At 37.4% G+C, this 23,012-nt stretch overlaps 1 protein-coding gene across 1 annotated transcript in view; it reads left to right on the forward strand.

The window, feature by feature from the left end:
• The window catches only part of slc27a6 (solute carrier family 27 member 6), a 66,912-nt gene that overhangs the window by 31,164 nt on the left and 12,736 nt on the right, over positions 1 to 23,012 (forward strand). Inside the window, exons 4-5 of the mRNA XM_062031522.1 lie at positions 11,110 to 11,234; positions 19,308 to 19,502. Of these exons, the coding sequence (XP_061887506.1) occupies positions 11,110 to 11,234; positions 19,308 to 19,502 (320 nt within the window). The remainder of the gene's footprint in view (positions 1 to 11,109; positions 11,235 to 19,307; positions 19,503 to 23,012) is intronic.

Consider the following 23,012-nt stretch of genomic DNA (forward strand, 5'->3'; position numbering starts at 1 on the left):
ATGTGTGGGAAACACTCATCATATTTATTTCTATTAGAGCTTGCACCTGCTGATAGGTTGATTGGCAACACTAAATTGGCCCTAGTGTGTGTATGTGAGTGTGAATGTTGTCTATCTGTGTTGGCCCTGCGATGAGGTGGCGACTTGTCCAGGGTGTACCCCGCCTACCGCCCTGAGATAAGCTCCAGCACCCCCTGTGACCTCGAAAGGGACAAGAGGTAGAAAGTGGATGGATGGAATTGGAGTTTGCAAAGACATGCATTTGGCTTGTAAGAGACTTTTTCACCGGGCACTGTCACATGGTTTTGTTTCACTAATCCAGTGTTTTTCAACCACTAGTGTGCCGTGGCTAGTGTGCCGTAAAATACAGTCTGGTGTGCCGTGGAAGATTATCTAATTTCACCTATTTGGGTTAAAAATATTATTTTGCAAACCAGTAATTATAGTCTGCAAATTATGTGTTGTTGAGTGTCGGTGCTGTCTAGAGCTCTGCAGAGTAACCGTGTAATACATGGGATGGCGTGGCGGGGTTGGGAGAGTGGCCGTGCCAGCAACCTGAGGGTTCCTGGTTCGATCCCCACCTTCTACCAACCTAGTCACGTCCATTGTGTCCTTGAGCAAGACACTTCACCCTTGCTCCTGGTGGATCGTGGTTAGCGCCTTGCATGGCAGCTCCCGCCAGCAGTGTGTGAACGTATGTGTGAATGTGGAAATAGTGATTTTAATACTCTTCCATATCAGTAGGTGGCAGCCGGTAGCTAATTGCTTTGTAGATGTCGGAAACAGCGGGAGGCAGTGTGCAGGTAAAAAAGTGTCCAATGCTTAAACCAAAAATAAACAAAAAGTGAGTGCCCCTAAGAAAAGGCATTGAAGCTTAGGGAAGGCTTAGCAGAACGAAACTAAAACTGAACTGGCTACAAAGTAAACAAAAACACAATGCTGGACGGCAGCAAAGACTTACTGTGGAGCAAAGACGTCCACAATGTACATCCAAACATGACATGACAATCAACAATGTCCCCACAAAGAAGGATAAAAACAACTAAAATATTCTTGATTGCTAAAACAAAGCAGATGCAGGGAATAGCGTTTAAGGAAGACATGAAACTGCTACAGGAAAATACCAACAAAACAGGAAAAGCCACCAATATAGGAGCGCAAGACAAGAACTAAAACAATACACACCGGAAAACAGCAAAAAACTCAAAATAAATCACGGCTTGACGTGATAGGTGGTGACTGTACACCTACTTTGAGACAAGAGCTATATTGATGAATGGTTGGTTATGGTTTAAAGTCATATCCAACAATTGCGACAACGACTTTTTACTGTCAACTGAGTTTCATTTTTTTATGATTTCTGCTTGTGGTGTGCCTCCGGATATTTTTAATGAAAAAATGTGCCTCGGCTCAAAAAAGATTGAAAAACACTGCACTAATCCAACACAAGCACGAGTGACGTTTGACTCCATTTCACCAACGAAACGAAGCCTGGCGGTCACATGACCGCACTCAAACTACACACTGTTAAAAGCTACATGATGTCAGACGAGGCAGCACAACTCTTCAATGTTTACTTACAAACTATCAAAAAGAACATTGATATCATGCACTGTCCTCTGTGCTGCCGTAAGTTGTAGATGGTTTTTTTATGTTTTAGCCACACATACTGTATGCCAGCATTAGTCCTGTTTTAACGTCATAAGTGACGTTTTGTAGAAGGGTCTCTCTGTCTCTCTCACGCACAAACCAACTACAATTGTAGTGTGAGTACCATCAAATAAAAAGAGAAGGTACTCTCCAGTTACTCATTACTTGGGTAGTTTTTTCACTTAATACTTAATCAAGTAATGTTTTGGATGACTACTTTTTACTTTTAGTTGAGTCACATTACTCTAAAGCAGGGGTCCCCAAACTTTTTGACTCGGGCTGCATTGGGTTAAAAAAATTGGGCCGGGGGCCGGGCTGTGTGTGTGTATATATATGTATTAGTGTTGTCAAGATACTTTTGGTACCGATACCAAAATTATTTTGATACTTTTCGGTACTTTTTGGTACTTTTCTAAATAATGGGGACCACAAAAAATTGCATTATTGGCTTTATTTTAACAAAAAAATCTTAAGGTACATTAAACATATGTTTCTTATTGCAAGTTTGTCCTTAAATAAAATAGTGAACATACAAGACAACTTGTCTTTTAGTAGTAAGTAAGCAAACAAATGCTCCTAATTTAGCTGCTGACATATGCAGTAACATATTGTGTCATTTTCCATTCTATTATTTTGTCAAAATTATTAAGGAAAAGTGGCAGAAAATGAATTATTAATCTACTTGTTCATTAACTGTTAATATCTGGTTATTTTCTCTTAACATGTTCAATCTACACTTCTGTTAAAATGTAATAATCACTTATTCCTCTGTTGTTTGGATGCTTTACATTAGTTTTGGATGATACCACAGATTTGGGTATCAATCCGATACCAAGTAGTTACAGAATCATACTTTGGTCATATTCAAAGTCCTCATGTGTCCAAGGACATATTTCCTGGGTTTATAAACATAATATAAATTTTAAAAAAAATGAAAGAAGATGTTGTGATGCTAAAAAATATGGATGTAATCATGGTAGTATCAACTAGATACGCTACTGTACTTGGTATCATTACAGTGGATGTCAGGTGTAGATCCACCCATGGCATTTGTTTACATTGTGAAGCCGGTGAGCTACGGTGTGTAATGAAGCATGTTTAGCTATTCCTCATCCTGCAGGGATGATACTTGTAAGAAACTTTTATTTGTCGCCATGGAGGCGAGGATTAGAGATTTAGAAGTAGCTACAACACTGCCGACTGGGGCTGGACTTAAGCCGCTATTTAACTAGCCATGTCTTAAAGCACCTCTTCCTGAGGGCGTTTCATTGTTATAACTTGAAACACCTTATCGTTAGTTTTTAAGCCAAAATGCGTCCGTTTTCCCTTTTCTGTCTACACACTGTGTCTGCTTGTAAGTACTCCGTGATTGTGTGCCGCGCAACATGCTCCTCTGCTCGTAAACCAGCAATGTCATGACGTGACGACGACGGGGGCGCGGGAGATTTGGGGATGCGGAACGGAATCTTTTTGGAGGCGGTATAGTACCGAAAATGATTCATTAGTATCGCGGTACTATACTAATACCGGTATACTGTACAACCCTAGTATGTGTGTGTATATATGTATATATATATATATATATATATATATATATATATATATATATATATATATATATATATATATATATATATATATATATATATATATACAGTATATACAGTATATATATATATATATACAGTATATACAAACCCCGTTTCCGTATGAGTTGGGAAATTGTGTTGGATGTAAATATAAACGGAATACAATTTTTTGCAAATCCTTTTCAACCCATATTCAATTGAATGCACTACATAGACAAGATATTTGATGTTCAAACTCATAAACTTTATTTTTTTTTGCAAATAATAATGAACTTAGAATTTCATGGCTGCAACACGTGCCAAAGTAGTTGGGAAAGGGCATGTTCACCACTGTGTTACATGGCCTTTCCTTTTAACAACACTCAGTAAACATTTGGGAACTGAGGAGACACATTTCTTAAGCTTCTCAGGTGGAATTCTTTCCCATTCTTGCTTGATGTACAGCTTAAGTTGTTCAACAGTCTGGGGGTCTCCGTTGTGGTAATTTAAGCTTCATAATGCGCCACACATTTTCAATGGGAGACAGGTCTGGAGTACAGGCAGGCCAGTCTAGTACCCGCACTCTTTTACTATGAAGCCACGTTGATGTAACACGTGGCTTGGCATTGCCTTGTTGAAATAAGCAGGGGCGTCCATGGTAACGTTGCTTGGATGGCAACATGTTGCTCCATAACCTGTATGTACCTTTCAGCATTAATGGCGCCTTCACAGATGTGTAAGTTACCCATGCCTTGGGCACTAATACACCCCCATACCATCACAGATGCTGGCTTTTCAACTTTGCGCCTATAACAACCTGGATGGTTCTTTTCCTCTTTGGTCCGGAGGACACGACGTCCACAGTTTCCAAAAACAATTTGAAATGTGGACTCGTCAGACCACAGAACACTTTTCCACTTTTTATCAGTCCATCTTAGATGAGCTCAGGCCCAGCGAAGCCGATGACGTTTTTGGGTGTTGTTGATAAACAGTTTTCGCCTTGCATAGGAGAGTTTTAACTTGCACTTACAGATGTAGCGACCAACTGTAGGTACTGACAGTGGGTTTCTGAAGTGTTCCTGAGCCCATGTGGTGATATCCTTTACACACTGATGTCGCTTGTTGATGCAGTACAGCCTGAGGTATCGAAGGTCACGGGCTTAGCTGCTTACGTGCAGTGATTTCTCCAGATTCTCTGAACCCTTTGATGATATTACGGACCGTAGATGGTGAAATCCCTAAATTCCTTGCAATAGCTGGTTGAGAAAGGTTTTTCTTAAACTGTTCAACAATTTGCTCACGCATTTGTTGACAAAGTGGTGACCCTCGCCCCATCCTTGTTTGTGAATGACTGAGCATTTCATGGAATCTACTTTTATACCCAATCATGGCACCCACCTGTTCCCAATTTGCCTGTTCACCTGTGGGATGTTCCAAATAAGTGTTTGATGAGCATTCCTCAACTTTATCAGTATTTATTGCCACCTTTTCCAACTTCTTTGTCATGTGTTGCTGGCATCAAATTCTAAAGTTAATGATTATTTGCAACAAAAAAAAATGTTTATCAGTTTGAACATCAAATATGTTGTCTTTGTAGCATATTCAACTGAATATGGGTTGAAAATGATTTGCAAATCATTGTATTCCGTTTATATTTACATCTAACACAATTTCCCAACTCATATGGAAACGGGGTTTGTATATATTCCTCACGCACTAATTGACTAAAAGAGTGCGCACTTGCCGCACGCTCGCCCGACACTGCAGCGTTATCGATGGTAAAATGCATTTTTTGACTATAGGATTTGCCTGAGCGGCTAGGAGACCCCGAAAGTAACCAGGGGATAGAAAATACATTAAAAAGGACAAATCAAAAAAACAAACTTGAGACTTCCCACGGGCCGGATTTTGAACGCTGGTGGGCCGTATTCGGCTCCAAAATAATACTCTTACTTGAGTACAATTTTTATACCCTACCCTACTCTGCTCTTACTGCCTCTGAATGTTTTTTTTACGCAGTAGTCAATTTCTTGTCAATCAGTCAAGTGGGTGGCACACAATGTCCACTGGCCAAAACGTGTAACACTCTGATTGATGACCTACCTTTCATTTTGACTCGTAGCTTAACAAGGGTCTTTTGAATTGGAGCAGAAGACTGAACACCATTGTGAAGAATTGTTATTGCATCTTTGTCTTTGTCCTTTGGCCTTGTACAAGGCTGGCACACAGTTGTTATTCTCAGCATTTTTATATCAGTATGTCTGAGGGTAGCAGAAGTGAAATGGCTAATATGTATGTTCATATTTTTTTACACAAGTCATTATTGTACAATCTTGATATTGTTACATAGTTGAGTAGTATTGTTTCACATATTGTTTTGATACAGCCTTATTCCAAAATAGAATACATTAACGTTTGTCCTCAAAATTCTACAGACAATACCCCATAATGACAATGTGAAAAATGTTTTTTTTTCCAATTTTGCAAATGTATTAAAAATGTAAAAACATTTTTAAATGATATGTACATAAATAAGTATGCTCAATGCTCTGTTGATGCATATTTGGCAGCAATTACAGCCTCAAGTCTTTTTGGATAAGATGCCAAAAGCTTGGCACACTTATCTTTGGACAGTTTCGCCCATTCCTCTTTGCAGCACCTCTCAAAGCTCCATCAGATTGGATGAGAAGTGTTGATTTTTATCCAGGATGTCGCTGTACATAGCTGAATTTATCTTAGTCTAGTCAGGGAGGCGACCAAGAATCCGATGGTCACTCTGTCAGAGACTTGTTGAGTCGGGGTCTCTGTTGAGAGAGGAGAACCTTCCAGAAGGCCAACCACCTCTGTGGCAAACCATCAATCAGGCCCATATGGTATAGTGGCCAGATAGAAGCCTTTTTTTAGTAAAAAGTTTGCCGAAATGCACCTGAAAGACTCAGACGATAAGAAGCAACATTCTTTGGTCTGATGAGACATTGATTGAACTCTTTAGGGTGAACGCCATGTGTCATGTTTGGAGGAAACCAGGCACTGCTCATCCCCAGGTCAATAGCATCGTCAAGAACTGGGAGACTAGTCAAGATAGAGGGAAAGATGAATGCAGCAATATACAGAGACATGCTTGATGAAAACCAACGCTTCCCATCCAACCTGATAGAGCTCAAGAGGCGCTGCAAAGAGTAACGGGCGAAATTGCCCAAAGATAGGTGTGCCAAGCTTGTGGCATTGTATTCAAAAAGACTTGAGGCTGTAATTGCTGCCAAAACTGCATCAACAAAGTATTCTGGAAAAGCGATAAATACTTATGTACATGTTATTTTTTTAATTTTTACACACTGTTGGCCCTGCGATGAGGTGGTGACTTGTCCAGGGTGTACATGCCTTCCGCCCGAATGCAGCTGAGAAAGGCCCCGAAAGGGACAAGTGGTAGAAAATGGATGTATGAATGGACAAAATTTGCACAAAAAAAAAATCCATGACTTTATGTCTAATATGCATTTATAAAGGTATCTGTACATACAATGGATGATCGGATTGACAGGCTAATGAAAATTATTCTCATGATGGTTTTAGACTTGTACAAACAAATTAGATTTATACTGACTAACGTTGATATAAAACAGCAAATCCCTCTGTGTTGCTATTAGTCGGTGACAATATTTTGAAGTTCTTCTAGGACTACACGTTCGTGCCCAATGTACACATTCATACATGCATTCCTTTGATGAAGTATGCTCCTGTGGACTGCATCAATTTAAGTGGACCCCGACTTAAACAAGTTGAAAAACTTATTCGGGTGTTACCATTTAGTGGTCAATTGTACGTAAGGCTGAAACGACGCGTCGACGTAGTCGACGTCATCGGTTACGTAAATACGTCGACGCCGTTTTTGTGCGTCGACGCGTCGCATAATGACGTCACACTACCGTCATGGCGAAGCGCAAAGCAGACGATCAAAGAAGACTATGCGAGCGGTGCGAGCGAGGGGGGAAAAGCATGCCAAAAGTGGTCAAAAGTGTGGGAGTATTTCAATAAACGGCCTAATAATGTTGTTGTATGCACACTGTGTCGAGCGGAAATGGCCTATCATAGCAGCACAACGGCTATGAACGAACATTTTAAAAGAAAACCATCAACTAGTCATTCGTCCGCGCGAGCATACGTTGTCATCATTACACAAAAACATGAATGTGTTATTTGTATCTGCTAGGGGTGTAACGGTACGTGTTTTGTATTGAACCGTTTCGGTACGGGGCTTTTGGTTCGGTACGGGGGTGTACCGAACGAGTTTCTAAGCTAAAGCTAAAGTCTTAACAAGCTGCTTTGCTCCGTCTGCCTCTGTCTCAGCACGCAGCATTGTCCCACCCACACAACCATCTGATTGGTACACACGCAGCATTGTCCCACCCACACAACCATCTGATTGGTACACACGAAGCATTATCAGCCAATCAGCAGTGCGTATTCAGAGCGCATGTAGTTAGCGCTTCAGTGTGGAGCAGATAGGTGTTTAGCAGGTGAGCATCAGGCAGCGGACTCTCCCCAAATGATAATAAACACCTCCCAGTCAACTACTAGTAACATCACTATGAGCCCGTTGACCTTCTAGAAACTTAAACTGCAGCTCAGCTCACTCGCAATCCTGGCTTGAGGTGAAGGCTAATTAGCTCTCAGTTCCAGCCACATCGACCCCTTCTGAGCGCCTATTTTCAGCTGCTGGGAATATTGTAAACAAGAAAAGAACCAAAGCATGTAGACATGCTAACCTTTCTTCATTACAACTGTTAGTCACTCACTGGAATGAGTAGAATTGGTTATTGTGTACTGTGTTGGACTGGATGTTTATTTTGCACATTTTAAAAGCAATACTTAATGTTTACAGTGCTCCAGAATATTTAGATTGGCACTTTTTTGTATTGGATGTTTATCTTTATTTTTGCACATTTTAGCAAATAAGCAATACTTTCACTTTTGTTGAAATGTTTACACTGTTGTTACAGAATATTTCGTTTTGCACTTTTTTGTATTGGATGTTTATCTTTATTTTTGCACATTTTAAAGCAAAATAAGCAATACTTTTACTTTTGAAATGCTTATACTATTGCAGAATATTAAGATTTGCACTGGATGTTGACTTTTATATTTGCACATTAAAAAGCAAATAAGCTACTTTTAATTTTGTTAAATGTTAAAAGTTTTAAATGTTTACATTGTTACTGAATATTTAGTCATGTTGTTGTCAATGTTGACTGAGTGGCCAAACTTCTTTTTTGTTTGTAAATAAAAGCCATGCCTTTTGAAAAAACGGCCTATATTTATTTTTTCATCTTCATTTTGAATAAAAAAATAATCGGTAAAAGGAAAAATAATCTATAGATTAATCGAAAAAAATAATCTATAGATTAACCGATTAATCGAAAAAATAATCTATAGATGAATCGATTGAAAAATAATCGTTAGTTGCAGCCTTAATTGTACGGAATATGTACTTCACTGTGCAACCTACTAATAAAAGTCTCAATCAATCAATCAATCCCTGGAATGTCAATTATGTTGCTTCACAACACCCAGTAAATAGTACCCTTGTCCTAGTAAAGGTACGCATTTCAACCACATGTTTTTGTTGATTCTAAAGTTCAATATCCCTGAGTGGTGGTGGTCAATGCCCAGAGTTGTTGATCTGATGAACCACAGAGAGGTCATTGTCCCAAAGTACTCAAACTAAGTGGCACAGGATATGGGGAAAGGCACTGCAGCTGCTTGAGCACTGTGCTCTCGAACTTGTATACACTTTGCCATTATTAGCTTGACAATATCGCTCAGTCAAGGTGTCATTAAAAATACAACTAAACTAACAATCAACTGAAGAAAATTAATGTACAGTTATTATAATTTAAGTTTTTTAACTCACTTTGTATGTCTCTTACCACCTTATTCCGCTCTCCTACAGCTCCATTGTAATCAATTATTTAAATTAGGTGATAACATCAACTTCTAGCAACTTTTATGACAGCCAATAGCTACTATCCCTAATGAGGAGTTGGCAACACTGGAAGATGAAGAGAGATCATAAGAGATTGAGGACAGTGGGCCCCATTCAGCAACCGTTCTTAAGAACAAATTTTGTTCTTAGGCCCACTTACGAAGTTTTTAAGGAGATTTTTGTATTCGTAGGTAAGAACAAAATCTACGAGTGCTCCAGAGTACTCTTAGGGTGGCCTATTTGTTCTTAAGTTTGACAAGTTCCCTTACTTCCCCACATCTATATATATATATATATATATATATATATATATATATATATATATATATATATATATATATATATATATATATATGTGTATATATATATGTATATATATATATATATATATATATATATATATATATATATATATATATATATATATATATATATGTGTATATATATATGTATATATATATATATATATATATATATATATATATATATATATATATATATATATATATATATATATATATATAGTGCTCTATGTTATCATGGCTGTCTTGAGTTTCCAATCATTTCTACAACTCTTATTTTTTTGTGATAGTGATTGGAGCACATACTTGTTGGTAAAGAAAACAAAACAAAAAACAAATCTGCTGGGTCAAAAGTATACATACAGCAATGTTAATATTTGGTTACATGTCCTTTGGCAAGTTTCACTGTAATCATGCATGCATGCATGCATGCATGCATATATATATATATATATATATATATATATATATATATATATATATATATATATATATATATATATATATATATATATATATATATATATATATATATATATATATATATATATATATATATATATATGTATATATATATATATATATATATGTATGTATGTATGTATGTATGTATGTATGTATGTATGTATGTATGTATGTATGTATGTATGTATGTATGTATGTATGTATGTATGTATGTATGTATGTGTGTATGTATGTATGTGTGTGTGTGTGTGTGTGTGTGTGTGTGTGTGTGTGTGTGTATATATATATATATATGTATATATGTGTATGTATGCATGCATGCCTTATTACAGTGAAACTTGCCAAAGGATATATATATATATATATATATGCATGTATGCATGCCTTATTACAGTAAACTTGCCAAAGGACATGTAACCAAATATTAACATTGTTGTATGTATACTTTTGACCCAGCAGATTTGGTCACATTTTCAGTAGACCATAATACATTCATAAAAGAACCAAACTTCATTCATGTTTTGTTTTTTTACCAACAAGTATGTGCTCCAATCACTCTATCACAAAAAAATAAGAGTTGTAGAAATGATTGGAAACTCAAGACAGCCATGACATTATGTTCTTTACAAGTGTATGTAAACGTTTGGCCACGACTGTATATATTTATATATAGATAGATGGATGGATATACCGGCCCCCAGACACATTTTTTTTTCTAAATTTGGCCCAGGCCTGCTCTCGGGGTTGTTGCCAGTGGCAACAGATGCCTTTCTCTTTCCGTTGAGATGTTTTTCTCTTTCCGTTGCTGCTGGTCACCAGTCGCACTTGTTCGTTTTTGTCCGGAAATAGCCATCGAGTATTATCAATGTGTTACTTTGTCTGCGACAAATTTATTGTTAAAAATGCAGACGAATTGTGAATATGAACGTGAAACAGGCGTGATGATGCATGACCAAACAAACAAACTGTGGCTCCTTTTTCAAGTTTCTGACTTGTCGAAATGTGCATGACACAAGTTAAATATGTTTTCAATGGAACACCAGAATGGGGAAAATTTGTATTTTTAAAAGTGTCTGTGTGGACATGACCATGACATGGAAAAGTTGTTATTCTAATGGTGGATTCAATGTCTTCAACACAGGTGCGACCTGCGTTCTAAAGAAGAAGTTCTCAGCATCACAGTTCTGGAGTGACTGTCGAAAGAATAATGTGACAGTTTTCCAGTATATTGGTGAACTCTGCAGATACCTCTGCAACCAACCAAAGGTAAAACTATCCTGCAGTTCAGCATTGTATTTCACTTAAAAGTAGTGTTGGGCATTGATGGGTACAGGGTGTTGCATTACGATTCACCCAGAACTGTCCACATTTTTAAACGTTGATTCGTACTTTTATGCTTTTACTGGAAGAATTAAGCTGCCACAGAGGGAATTAGCAGCTAACTGTATCTCGATAGAACTTGTGGAGCCGCTCTCCTTAGTAATCCTCCATTATGGCAAACAAACTACATACATACATACTATAATAATTAATATCACTGGAGATTGAGGCTAAACATTATACACACAGAAGACGAACATGCAGAAGCAGGCGAGCTAATAGCTAAGCCAGCTGCTAAAGTAACTTAAAACAACCCAAGAAATAAGTGCTTAATAAAGTTTAAGAAGTGTAGATGGAAGCACGTGACAGCAGAAAGTAATCAGTTCTTAACAGGAAATTAGCAAGTATATTAATAAGAGTTCGAGAGAGGATAAACTGTTGGGCTGCTCTATTGTTGTTTAGCATCTGCTGCCAGGAACACACGTACGGGCAAGATGGATCCATAAATCGGTAGTGTTGGATACCAAAGGTAGTATCAGTATACGATAGACATTTCACATGTGTGTATCAGTATAAGATCGACACTATCCCTGGACACAGGAGGACTTTGACGACAAAAAAATGAAGGATTTAAATCAATAGTTGTTTTTGTTAAGTTATTGTGTACTATTATTGTGTACTTCATTTAAATTATATTGTTAAACTGTCAATAGAACCTACCATAAATAAAATGACGGTTAGTAAATATGACCTATATTGGTCGATTTTACTTATAAATATTTGGAATCGGCTGATTTAAACAACCTATCTTTGACAAATATACAGCAGGATGTGTGTAAATGTTTTTATGAGGTTTTCAAAAATAAATGAAACTTGTGTGAATCCCGCAATGCAGAGAAGGTCGACAAGGTTCAAGAAGGAGTTCCCTTTATTAGGTAGAAGGCAGAATAGAAGTAAATCAATTCTAGCAGGAATTTAGAAAGCAAAAGAACATTTTGGCATACAGAAGATAATGAACCAGAAAGAAAAGAGGGAATAAAGTGAAAATAAATAGAACTAATTGACAATGAGGAAAAAAAAGTTTTTGTTTTTATTATTCTGTTTTACTTTGTTTTACATATATTTATATGTATTATGGTTATTATTTGTTTGTTTTATTGAACTTGGAGATTTAAAAGGTTAAATTCCAAATACAACGTTAAAATATACAAAGAACGCAAGTTTAATGCATTTGAAAGGATGTACATGAATTATGTATTATCATTATATCAGTGGTTAATCTGATCTCAAAAATGAATGGCAATAATATTGTTAATCTGCAATAATTTGTAAATCAATATATTGTTGAGCAAAATTTGTTATCAGCCCCAGGCCGAGGAACATTCTGTGTCAATTGATTATCCTTGAGATATTCCTACAGTTTAATTGGAGTCCACCTGTGGTAAATTCACTTGATTGGATATGGTTTGGTTATTCGTGATTATATAAGGTCCCACAAGGCATGGTAGAGCACAAACCAAGCATAAAGTGTAAGGAATGCTCTGAAAATCCGAGACAGGATTGTCTCGAGGCACAAATCTGGGGAAGGGTACAAAAAATATCTGCTGCCTTTAAGATCCCAATTAGCATAGTGGCCTCAATCATTCGTAAATGGAAGAATGGAAGTTTGGAACCACCAGGACTCTAAACTGCGATCGGGGGAGAAGGGCCCAAGTCAAGGGGGTGACCATCTGTCAGAGCTGCAGCATTCCTCTGTGGGGAGAGGAGAACCTTCCAGAAGGACTACCATCTCTGCAGCGATCCACCAATCACCTGTATAGTCGATTGGCCAGACGGAAGCCATTCCTTCGTAAAAAGTACATGGCAGCCCGCCTAGAGTTTGCAAAAATGCACCTGAAAGACTCTCAGACCATAACAAACAATATTCTTTAGTCTGATAAGACAAAGCTTGAAGTGTTTGGCGTTAATGTTTGGAGGAAACTAGGCACCGCTTATCACCAGGACAGTACCATCCCTACAGGGAAGCATTGTGGTGGCAGCATCATGCTGCGGGGATGTTTTTCAGCCGCAGGAACTTGGAGACTAGTCAGGATAGAGGGAAAGATGAATGCAGCAATACACAGAGACATCTTGGATGAAAGCGCTCTTGAACTCAGACTGGGGCAACGGTTAATCTTTCAGCAGGACAATGACCCTCAGCACACAGCCAAGATAGTAAAAAAATGGCTTTAGGACATCTCTGTAAATGTCCTTGAGTGGCCCACCCAAAGCCCAGACTTGAATCCGATTGAATATCTCTGGAGAGATCTGAAAATGGCTTGCACACCGACACTTCCCGTCCAACCTGTTGGAGCTTGAGAGGTGCTACAAAGAGAAACTGCCCAAAGATAGGTGTGCCAAGATTGTGCCATCGTTTTCAAAAAGACTTGAGGCTGTAATTGCATCAACAAAGTATTGAGCAAAGGCTGTGAATACTTGTGTTCATGTGATTTCTTAGTTGTTGTTTTTTTTAAGTACATTTGATAAAGCTCCATAAAAACGTTTTCCCTCCGGGGAACTCCGGCTTCCTCCCACCTCCAAAGACATCCACCTGGGGATAAGTTGATTGACAACACTAAATTGGCCCTAGTGTGTGAATGTGAGTGTGAATGTGGTCTGTCTATCTGTGTTGGCCCTGCGATGAGGTGGCGACTTGTCCAGGGTGTACCCCGCCTACCACCCGAATGCAGCTGAGATAGGCTCAAGCGACCCCCCATGACCCCAAAAGGGACAAGCGGTAGAAAATGGATGGATGGATGGAAAACTTTTTCACATTGTCATTATGGGGTATTGTGTATAAAATTATGAGGACACAAATTGATTCATTTCCATTTCGAAATAAGGCTTGCAACATAACAAAATGTCTGCAAAAGTGAAGTGCTGTGATTACTTTTCGGATAACTAAGGTTTATCAGTGTTTCCCATAAATTGCCAAGATACCTGTGGCGGTGGGGGCGTGGCTATGAGCGTGGCTATGGGCGTGGTCACCATGACATCATCGAGTAATTTGCATAATTTACTACAATGATATGATTTTCTCTAAAAAGGCTAAAAAAATGTATACTTACTCATTAATAATAACAGTTTTGTTTTAAACGTCCATCCATCCATCCATCCATCCATCCATTTTACAATATAATTACAACACTTTATGTACACTACCGTTCAAAAGTTTGGGGTCACATTGAAATGTCCTTATTTTTGAAGGAAAAGCACTGTACTTTTCAATGAAGATAACTTTAAACTAGTCTTAACTTTAAAGAAATACACTCTATACATTGCTAATGTGGTAAATGACTATTCTAGCTGCAAATGTCTGGTTTTTGGTGCAATATCTACATAGGTGTATAGAGGCCCATTTCCAGCAACTATCACTGCAGTGTTCTAATGGTACAATGTGTTTGCTCATTGGCTCAGAAGGCTAATTGATGATTAGAAAACCCTTGTGCAATCATGTTCACACATCTGAAAACAGTTTAGCTCGTTACAGAAGCTACAAAACTGACCTTCCTTTGAGCAAATTGAGTTTCTGGAGCATCACATTTGTGGGGTCGATTAAACGCTCAAAATGGCCGGAAAAAGAGAACTTTCATCTGAAACTCGACAGTCTATTCTTGTTCTTAGAAATGAAGGCTATTCCACAAAATTGTTTTGGTGACCCCAAACTTTTGAACGGTAGTGTACATATTTGTATACAGATTTGAACAATAAGTTATTCACTGAAATATATTTATTCATTGTGGTTCTTACAAAAAATATATCTTATAAAAATATAAAAGCTAAAATGTCTCTTAAAGCTCTGCCACTTTATTAGTGCATACTAAATAATTTAACTTTAGCCTACTACTACAACCATATTATTTACCAGCAACATAAAGTGAAACAGAGGCAGAGGTGTCCTACCACAGTCAGTAACAAATAAACAGAAAACAGTAGTGGTGGTAGATAGACACAAAGCTTCATCAAACATCTGATCCACTGAACAAAGAGCTCCAAAAATCTTGATCCTACACTTCTCTTTTGTAAAGTAAATCTGAGCAGCCGATATGGGCATCTACATCAACTATATGATTTGCCTGAGAAGCTGGACAGGACAAAAAAATAAATAAATTAAAAAAACAAAAAAAAAAACATTTTTGTGGCGGCCTTAATTCTTTCGTGGCGGGCCACCACAAATAAATGAATGTGTGGGAAACACTGTTTATCATTACATCCCGAACTATTACTAATATGTTAGTACCACTATAATGACTAGACCAAAGTCCATGGGACCACTGTATATTTGATTATTCAGAATATTACCAGTATTTAATTTCTCTGCAGGTTAATTCTTCTGTTTAACCATTAAACCACATACTATTTTTTACAGTATTAGAAGTGCAGAGTAGCCACTTATTACTTATTACTTTAACTTTATATGTTTTGTCATTACTAAGATACCCGGTACTTTAATTTATCCCAGAATGGAAAAGTTATGTGGTTGCAGTACTGATTTTTTACATACAGTAACAAAAATAAAACTTAATGAAAAACTAAAAATGAGTATCAAGTAATACATATTGCACACTAAACGGTTGCACGATGTATAGATAATTAATAAAACAAAAGCACTATTTTAACACCCGTATTGCACACTGAGCAAAAGTTTTGCCCACCAAGAAAACAAATGTACTGCACTGCTGTATAGCGATCTGTGACAGTTTACAAGTCCACAGTCCCTCATTAGTGAATCAGGCTGTGCATTGCCAACCAAAAGAAAACTAGGTCTTTGTTTTAGTGTTCGCCTCCTTGCACAGTGAACACATAGACATGCACACACACATAATATGATGGCAGAGCTTTTGTTGTTATTGATGCAGGACTGAAGGTCCCCTTTGTTCACTGTCCCTCTCTTATTTGGTTGAGTGGGTGAAAACTTGGCCATGGCACTACCATCCTTTGTGATTGATTATCAGTCATTGGGAAATTGTTTAGCTCTGATGTTTTTCTTTTTGACCCATGCATGCTTACTCGGTGATGAGTTGACATTACTGTGACGAACATTTCCTACAGTTTTACAAGCACATATTTAAATATAAAAAGAATAGATAGATAGATAGTACTTTATTGATTCCTTCAGGAGAGTTCCCTCAGGAAAATTTAAATTCCAGCAGCAGTGTACAAAATTGAGATCAAATTAAAAAAAAAAAAAAGTAAATAATGGGGGTATAAATGGAAACAAAATAGAAAAATATTACAATAAAATAAAATAAAAAGCAACAATGAGGCTCCTCTGGCTACTGATAACGGTATGCAGAGGGTGACTCACTAGTTTTCCCACAGTCCTCTTCTCTGCCACCATCACCAGTGAGTCCAGTTTTATTCTGATCGTAGAACCGGCCCGCCTGATCAGTTTCTCCAGTCTGGAGCTGTCCTTCTTAGATGTACTGCCCCCCCATCATGATCCCCAAATTTTTGTCCCATTCCACCAGTTTCAAAGTAATATTGTGTCTCGTCTCGTGAGCTGAGTCTATCGCCACACCTGTAACACTAATGAATGCATGCATGTATGAATTACAGTTGGGCTGCAACTAACTACTATTTTTATTGCTAAAGTAGAGCCACTAATTACAGTAGGTGTACTCTTCAAAATCCGATTAGTGGACTAATGTTAAGATCATCGACAAGTCGCATTGACTTGCGTTTAATTGAATAACGTATTTAATTAGGAAAATGCATGGTGATCAACATATGAGCAAAATAATCACAATAAATATGCCAGAATTAGCTACAATAACAAATTTGCTTCTGTTGTCCTAAGGCAGGTAATGTTATCTATCTTGTAATGTTATGTATGACGCTGTCTTAGGACGGCGTCATACATAACATTACAAGATAACTTTAATAAATATCAGCATAAAAAACAAGTCAACATAAGGTCATCAACAAAGCGTGCACATTACACATGGGTATATAGCAGATGTGTCAAAGTCAAGGCCCGCGGGCCAGATCCAGCCCACGAATGAATTATCTATATTTGATTAGTATTAGAACCGGCCCGCAGGCCAGAGCCGCCTGCTGCTGTTTTGCACGCACCAATACTCCATCAGTGTTGGCGCTAGGAATGTTCAAAATGGGGTCCCTGGGATCCCATCAAGTCATAAAAATGGAGTCCCACAGTAAATTTTTGGGGTCCCACTTTTTTCTAACCGTTTTGAAAACAAATGATAAATATATGCATTATCCTGTTATCTCACATTCTATATTGTGTTTTGGAAATAGGTTGTCATAAACGTTGCTTAATTCATAAAAAAAATAATACAAAAGAAAACATTTTTATGCATATGTAAATGTATTTAGTTATAAACATTCATTCACTTTCTTCTTTCCTTCATGGATCTAAACTTAACCGCTGTTGGTATTTTTTTCTGTATTTTTATTGTAATATTTTCAGAATGCGTTTGTTCTAGTTTTGGCCAAAGTAAGACAAAGAAAACAATTTGAAGTTGTCTTCATTTTTTAGTTTCAATGCCATGATTTTAATAGTCCGGCCCACGTGTGCACAGATTTTCCTCCATGCGGCCCTTGAGCTCAAATGAGTTTGACATCCCTGGTATATAACATGACATGACACACAGGCTCATGAAGCGTACACCTCTTTAGTGGCTCTACTCTAGTCATCAGCTTTTAAATTCATATTGAGATATCTTTAGGTATGTGTAAACAAACAATAAAGGCAATACAATTATGTATTCATTTAGAAATACCTATTAATAATGTAAGTGTGCTGCTGATTAGGCTACTACAAAAATAAAATTAAAATTGATTATCAAACTTTGTTTTTACCAGCACTTGGCTTTCCCTTGCTTTAGAATGGACCAAAGTATAAAAAAAATATTTATGTGAACAAAGGACAGTCGAAATGGCAGCAATAAATACAAACAACAAAACGACACCAAAGATATCTACCGGCTAACTTTTATAAGATTAAGAGTATTTTGTGATGATGATGATGTGACTAGAAAACTGCACACACGTACTGTATACTATATAAAGTTTAGCTGGAGGTTTTTTTTTAACACTACAGCTAAAATTATGTACAAAGCAAACTATAAGCTGCTACCCAAGAATGTACAACAATTCTCAACAAAAGAGGAGAAATATAACCTTACAGGAAAATCTAATTTAATACATTTGTATGCTCGTACAACACTTAAAACCTTTAGCATATCCGTATGTGGAATTAAATTATGGAATGGATTAACCAAAGAAATCAAACAGAGCACCAATATGATTCAGTTTAAGAGACTGTTCAAACTACAAGTGTTCACAAAGTACACAGAACAGGCACCATTTGTTTTTATTTTTTATTAAGAGAAAGATTATTTATGTATTTAATATTTGTTTGCTTACTGAGGTAAATTATTTATTTATTATTTATTAGTTCACTGTTCTGTTACAGAGAACAAGGTATGGTATGAAAAGGTGTAAGATTAAATAAGCTCTGCTTCTTCCTTCTCCTTTTCGGACGTGCTGTAATGAAGCAACTGGACATGTGTGATGAATTACATTGTATCGTATGCATGTTCGAAATAAACTGAATTTGAACTGAACGTCACCGTGTTGTTACCTATCCAGCTAATGAGCTCGCTTCAAATCCTCCCACATCTCTGTCAGGTTGCTTGCCGGCCACCGGTTGCGCTCACTCGCTTATGTTTTGCTTATGTTTCGTTTCTGTTCAGAAAAAACACGAGCGACAACTATTTTCGAGAAAATAAATGTGTCGGCAACAAATAGCATTTGCGATTTTTGTCGACAATCGTTACACCCCTCGTATAGTATGAATTATTACCGACCTAGGTTGAATGAGCGGTACTTAAATGATTTATTTTTTAAATGCATTTATTTGTGGGGATACGAATGCTGAATGCAAACTGTATTGAAAACCTGTGACATAATTGAATAACAAGTTTTTACTCTTACTCGTTTTGTCACCAAAAGACAGAGCTGGACAAAGTACACAGAGTGCGGATGGGAGTCGGGAATGGATTGCGTCAGGATGTCTGGAAAGAGTTCCACAGACGCTTCGGGAAAATTCAAATGTGTGAGGTGTACGGCTCCACAGAGGGGAACCTGTGTTTCATGAACCACATTGGAAAGATTGGCACAGTGGGACGTTCAAACTTCTTCTACAGGGTGAGTGGATTCCTACATCTATTGCAAATGTGATAAAATAGATGATGGTCTAGTTTACGCATTTCCACTAAGTATTGCAAAGAGGAACTCTTTACATTTTGGTACAGATCCAGGGAATTTTTAATTCACATTGTACTATACAGTGGTACCTCGGGATACAAATGCCCCAGCTTACGAGTTTTTCAGGATACGAGCTGTCTCTGAGGCTTATTGTTATGCTTTAGGTGCGAGCAACATTCCAAGCCTCCCCACCACTAGTTGGTTAGTTGGTGTAGAGCAGGGGTCGGCATCCCAAAATGTTGAAAGAGCCTTATTATATAAATATATATATTATATATTATATTATATATAATATACATTATATTATATTATATTACATATATTGTATATTATATATACATATACATACATATATATATATATATATATATATATATATATATATATATATATATATATATATATATATATATATATAATATACTTCTGTTAAAATGTAATAATCACTGATTCTTCTGTTGTTTGATACTTAAAATTAGTTTTAGATGATACCACAAATTTGGGTATCAATCCGATACCAAGTAGTTACAGGATCATACATTGGTCATATTCAAAGTCCTCATGTGCCTAGGGACATATTTCCTGAGTTTATAAACATAATATACATTTGAAAAAAACGAAAGAAGATTTTGTGATGTTAAAAAATATCGATGTAATCATAGTATTAACTAGATATGCTATTGTACGTGGTATCATTACAGTGGATGTTAAGTGTAGATCCACCAAGGGCGTTTGTTTATATTGTAGCGTCCCGGTAGAGTTGGTGCTGCAGGGAATTGTGGGAATTTGTTCTGTAGTGTTATGTTGTGTTGCGGTGCAAATATTCTTCCAAAATGTGTTTGTCGTTGTTGTTTAGTGTGTTTCCACTATATGGCACATCTTTATGACAGTGTTGGCGGTGTTCATACGGCCACCCTTAGTGTGACATGTATGGCTGTTGACTAAGTATGCGCTTCATTCGCTCATGTGCACTGTGTTCAAAGTCAAGATAATTGTGTCATTAGTTCATTATCGGGGACAATGAAATCTTGGTTGAACTTTGTTAATTATAGACTATAAGAGTTGAGACTTTTTTATTATGTAAAACACACCAAACTCGCCAAAAATTTAACAACAAGAAGATTGATTTTCCAAAAATTATTTTAAAGATTGAAAGTTGCCGTAAATCCCACGTGGGTGCTGGGCATTGTCCGTGGGTGCTTGCGCCCCGAAGCACCCACGGGATCGGCGCCTATGGTCTGCACTCGAGATGTCCGATAATGGCTTTTTTGCAGATATTCTGATATTGTCCAACTCTTAATTACCGATTCCGATATCAACCGATACCGATATATACAGTCGTGGAATTAACACATTATTATGCCTCATTTTGTTGTGATGCCCCGCTGGATGCATTAAACAATGTAACTGAGGGGGTTGGGGGGGCGGGGTTTGGTGGTAGCGGGGGGGGGGTGTACATTGTAGCGTCCCGGAAGAGTTAGTGCTGCAAGGGGTTCTGGGTGTTTCTTCTGTTGTGTTTATGTTGTGTTACGGTTCGGATGTTCTCCCGAAATGTGTTTGTCATTCTTGTTTGGTGTGGGTTCACAGTGTGTCACATATTTGTAACAGTGTTAAAGTTGTTTATACGGACACCCTCAGTGTGACCTGTATGGCTATTGATCAAGTATGCTAGGCATTCACTTATGTGTGTGTAAAAGTCGCATATATTATGTGACTGTGCCGGCACGCTGTTTGTATGGAGGAAAAGCGGATGTGACGACAGGTCGTAGAGGACGCTAAAGGCAGTGCCTTTAAGGCACGCCCCCAATAATGTTGTCCGGGTGGAAATTGGGAGAATGGTTGCCCCGGGAGATTTTCGGGAGGGGCACTGAAATTTGGGAGTCTACCGGGAATATCGGGAGGTTGAAACCGATACCGATAATTTCCGATATTACATTTTAAAGCATTTATCGGCCGATAATATCGGCAGGCCGATATTATCGGACATCTCTAGTCTGCACCATACTGAAGCAGATAACGCCAGCCAAGGTTGTTAAAATATCTAAACGGCAGACATTTACCCATGAAAATATAGAGAAGCTGCTGATAGTGTGTTTGACAAAGAAGCAGCTGAAAAGAGGTACCGCAGAAGTCCGCTCCCCAAGTACATTACTATTACATTATTTCATACAACGACTGTTTTTTGTTTGTACTACATTTTATTGTATTGTTTTTCATACGATATTTCTCATCTAAAAAGCACAGATTAAATTAATTTCAATTTGCAACAGTGTTGCGCAGTACAGGTTTTTCAAAGTACGAACCAATTAAACTCGTATCACGAGGTAGCACTGTATCATATCAGTATTTCAACTATGCGTAATGGACTCTCTGCAGGACACAATACTTAAGACATTTTCTTTAAAAAGGGATTATATCATAAGGAAGCACATTTATTAATTTGAACTGGACATCATGGCATATTTAGTACATACTATCTGTTGATAAAGCAAGAAAGGTCAATGTGGAAGTCATGGACAACAAAGCTATAGGTATTACCACCACTAAAGCTGAGCCAGGGAGGTTACAAGGATGTATTTAGCTTTAAATCCTCTAACCGCAGCTATTCTTAGACCGTCTTTTCTGGGCCATAAGTTACTGTTAAACACAATGGTTTCTGTTTAGTATTTCAAAGGTAGGCGTGTCCTCTAATCAAATATGGATTGAATATGTGTGGACATTAGTCTTAAACAGTTGGAACCCCTTTCAGATTTTTTAAGGAAGGTGGTCACTCATTATAATTTTTATTTAATTAATAAAAGGCCCAACTTTATTACATTTAAACATAAGTGTAGATCGGGGTGTCGAACGCATTTGATCTTAGGGGCCAAATGGTGGAAAATCTAGTGAGCGGGACTCGTAAAATCATGGCATGATAACTTAAAAATAAATATAGCTTCAACTTCAGATAGTTTTCTTTGTTTAGAAATAGACCAAGCACATTCTAAAAATATACAAATCATAATGGTTTTTGTTTTTTTACACTTTACATGTTGCGGTTAATGGTATTCTATCTTCATTTATGGTTAGTTATACTTTCTGAATAAATTATGTGATAATATTCATCAGTCAAATAGGTGGAATTGAGTCTGGCAGAGTTTTTAAATTCTCCCATTGGGGTAATAGTAAGTAAGTACATAGTGTCCAAACACTGCACATAGATAGCTCCGCCCCCTCTGAAGTCATGCACACTCTTGCAGCAGAGGATACACAGAAATTGCTATTGCAACATCCAGTGGACACATTTAGAACAGCAGTTTATTTTAATTAAAACTATTTTTCTCATTTTTATATTTAGCAAACTCATTTTGCGTTTGGTTAAGACCTGTACCTAAGTTTGACACTCCTGGTTTAGATAGAAACATCTTACAACAGAAAGTAACCAGCTATTAACAGTAAATTAGCAAGTAG

Source organism: Entelurus aequoreus, linkage group LG21 (assembly GCF_033978785.1).
Source record: "Entelurus aequoreus isolate RoL-2023_Sb linkage group LG21, RoL_Eaeq_v1.1, whole genome shotgun sequence".
Taxonomy (NCBI): domain Eukaryota; kingdom Metazoa; phylum Chordata; class Actinopteri; order Syngnathiformes; family Syngnathidae; genus Entelurus; species Entelurus aequoreus.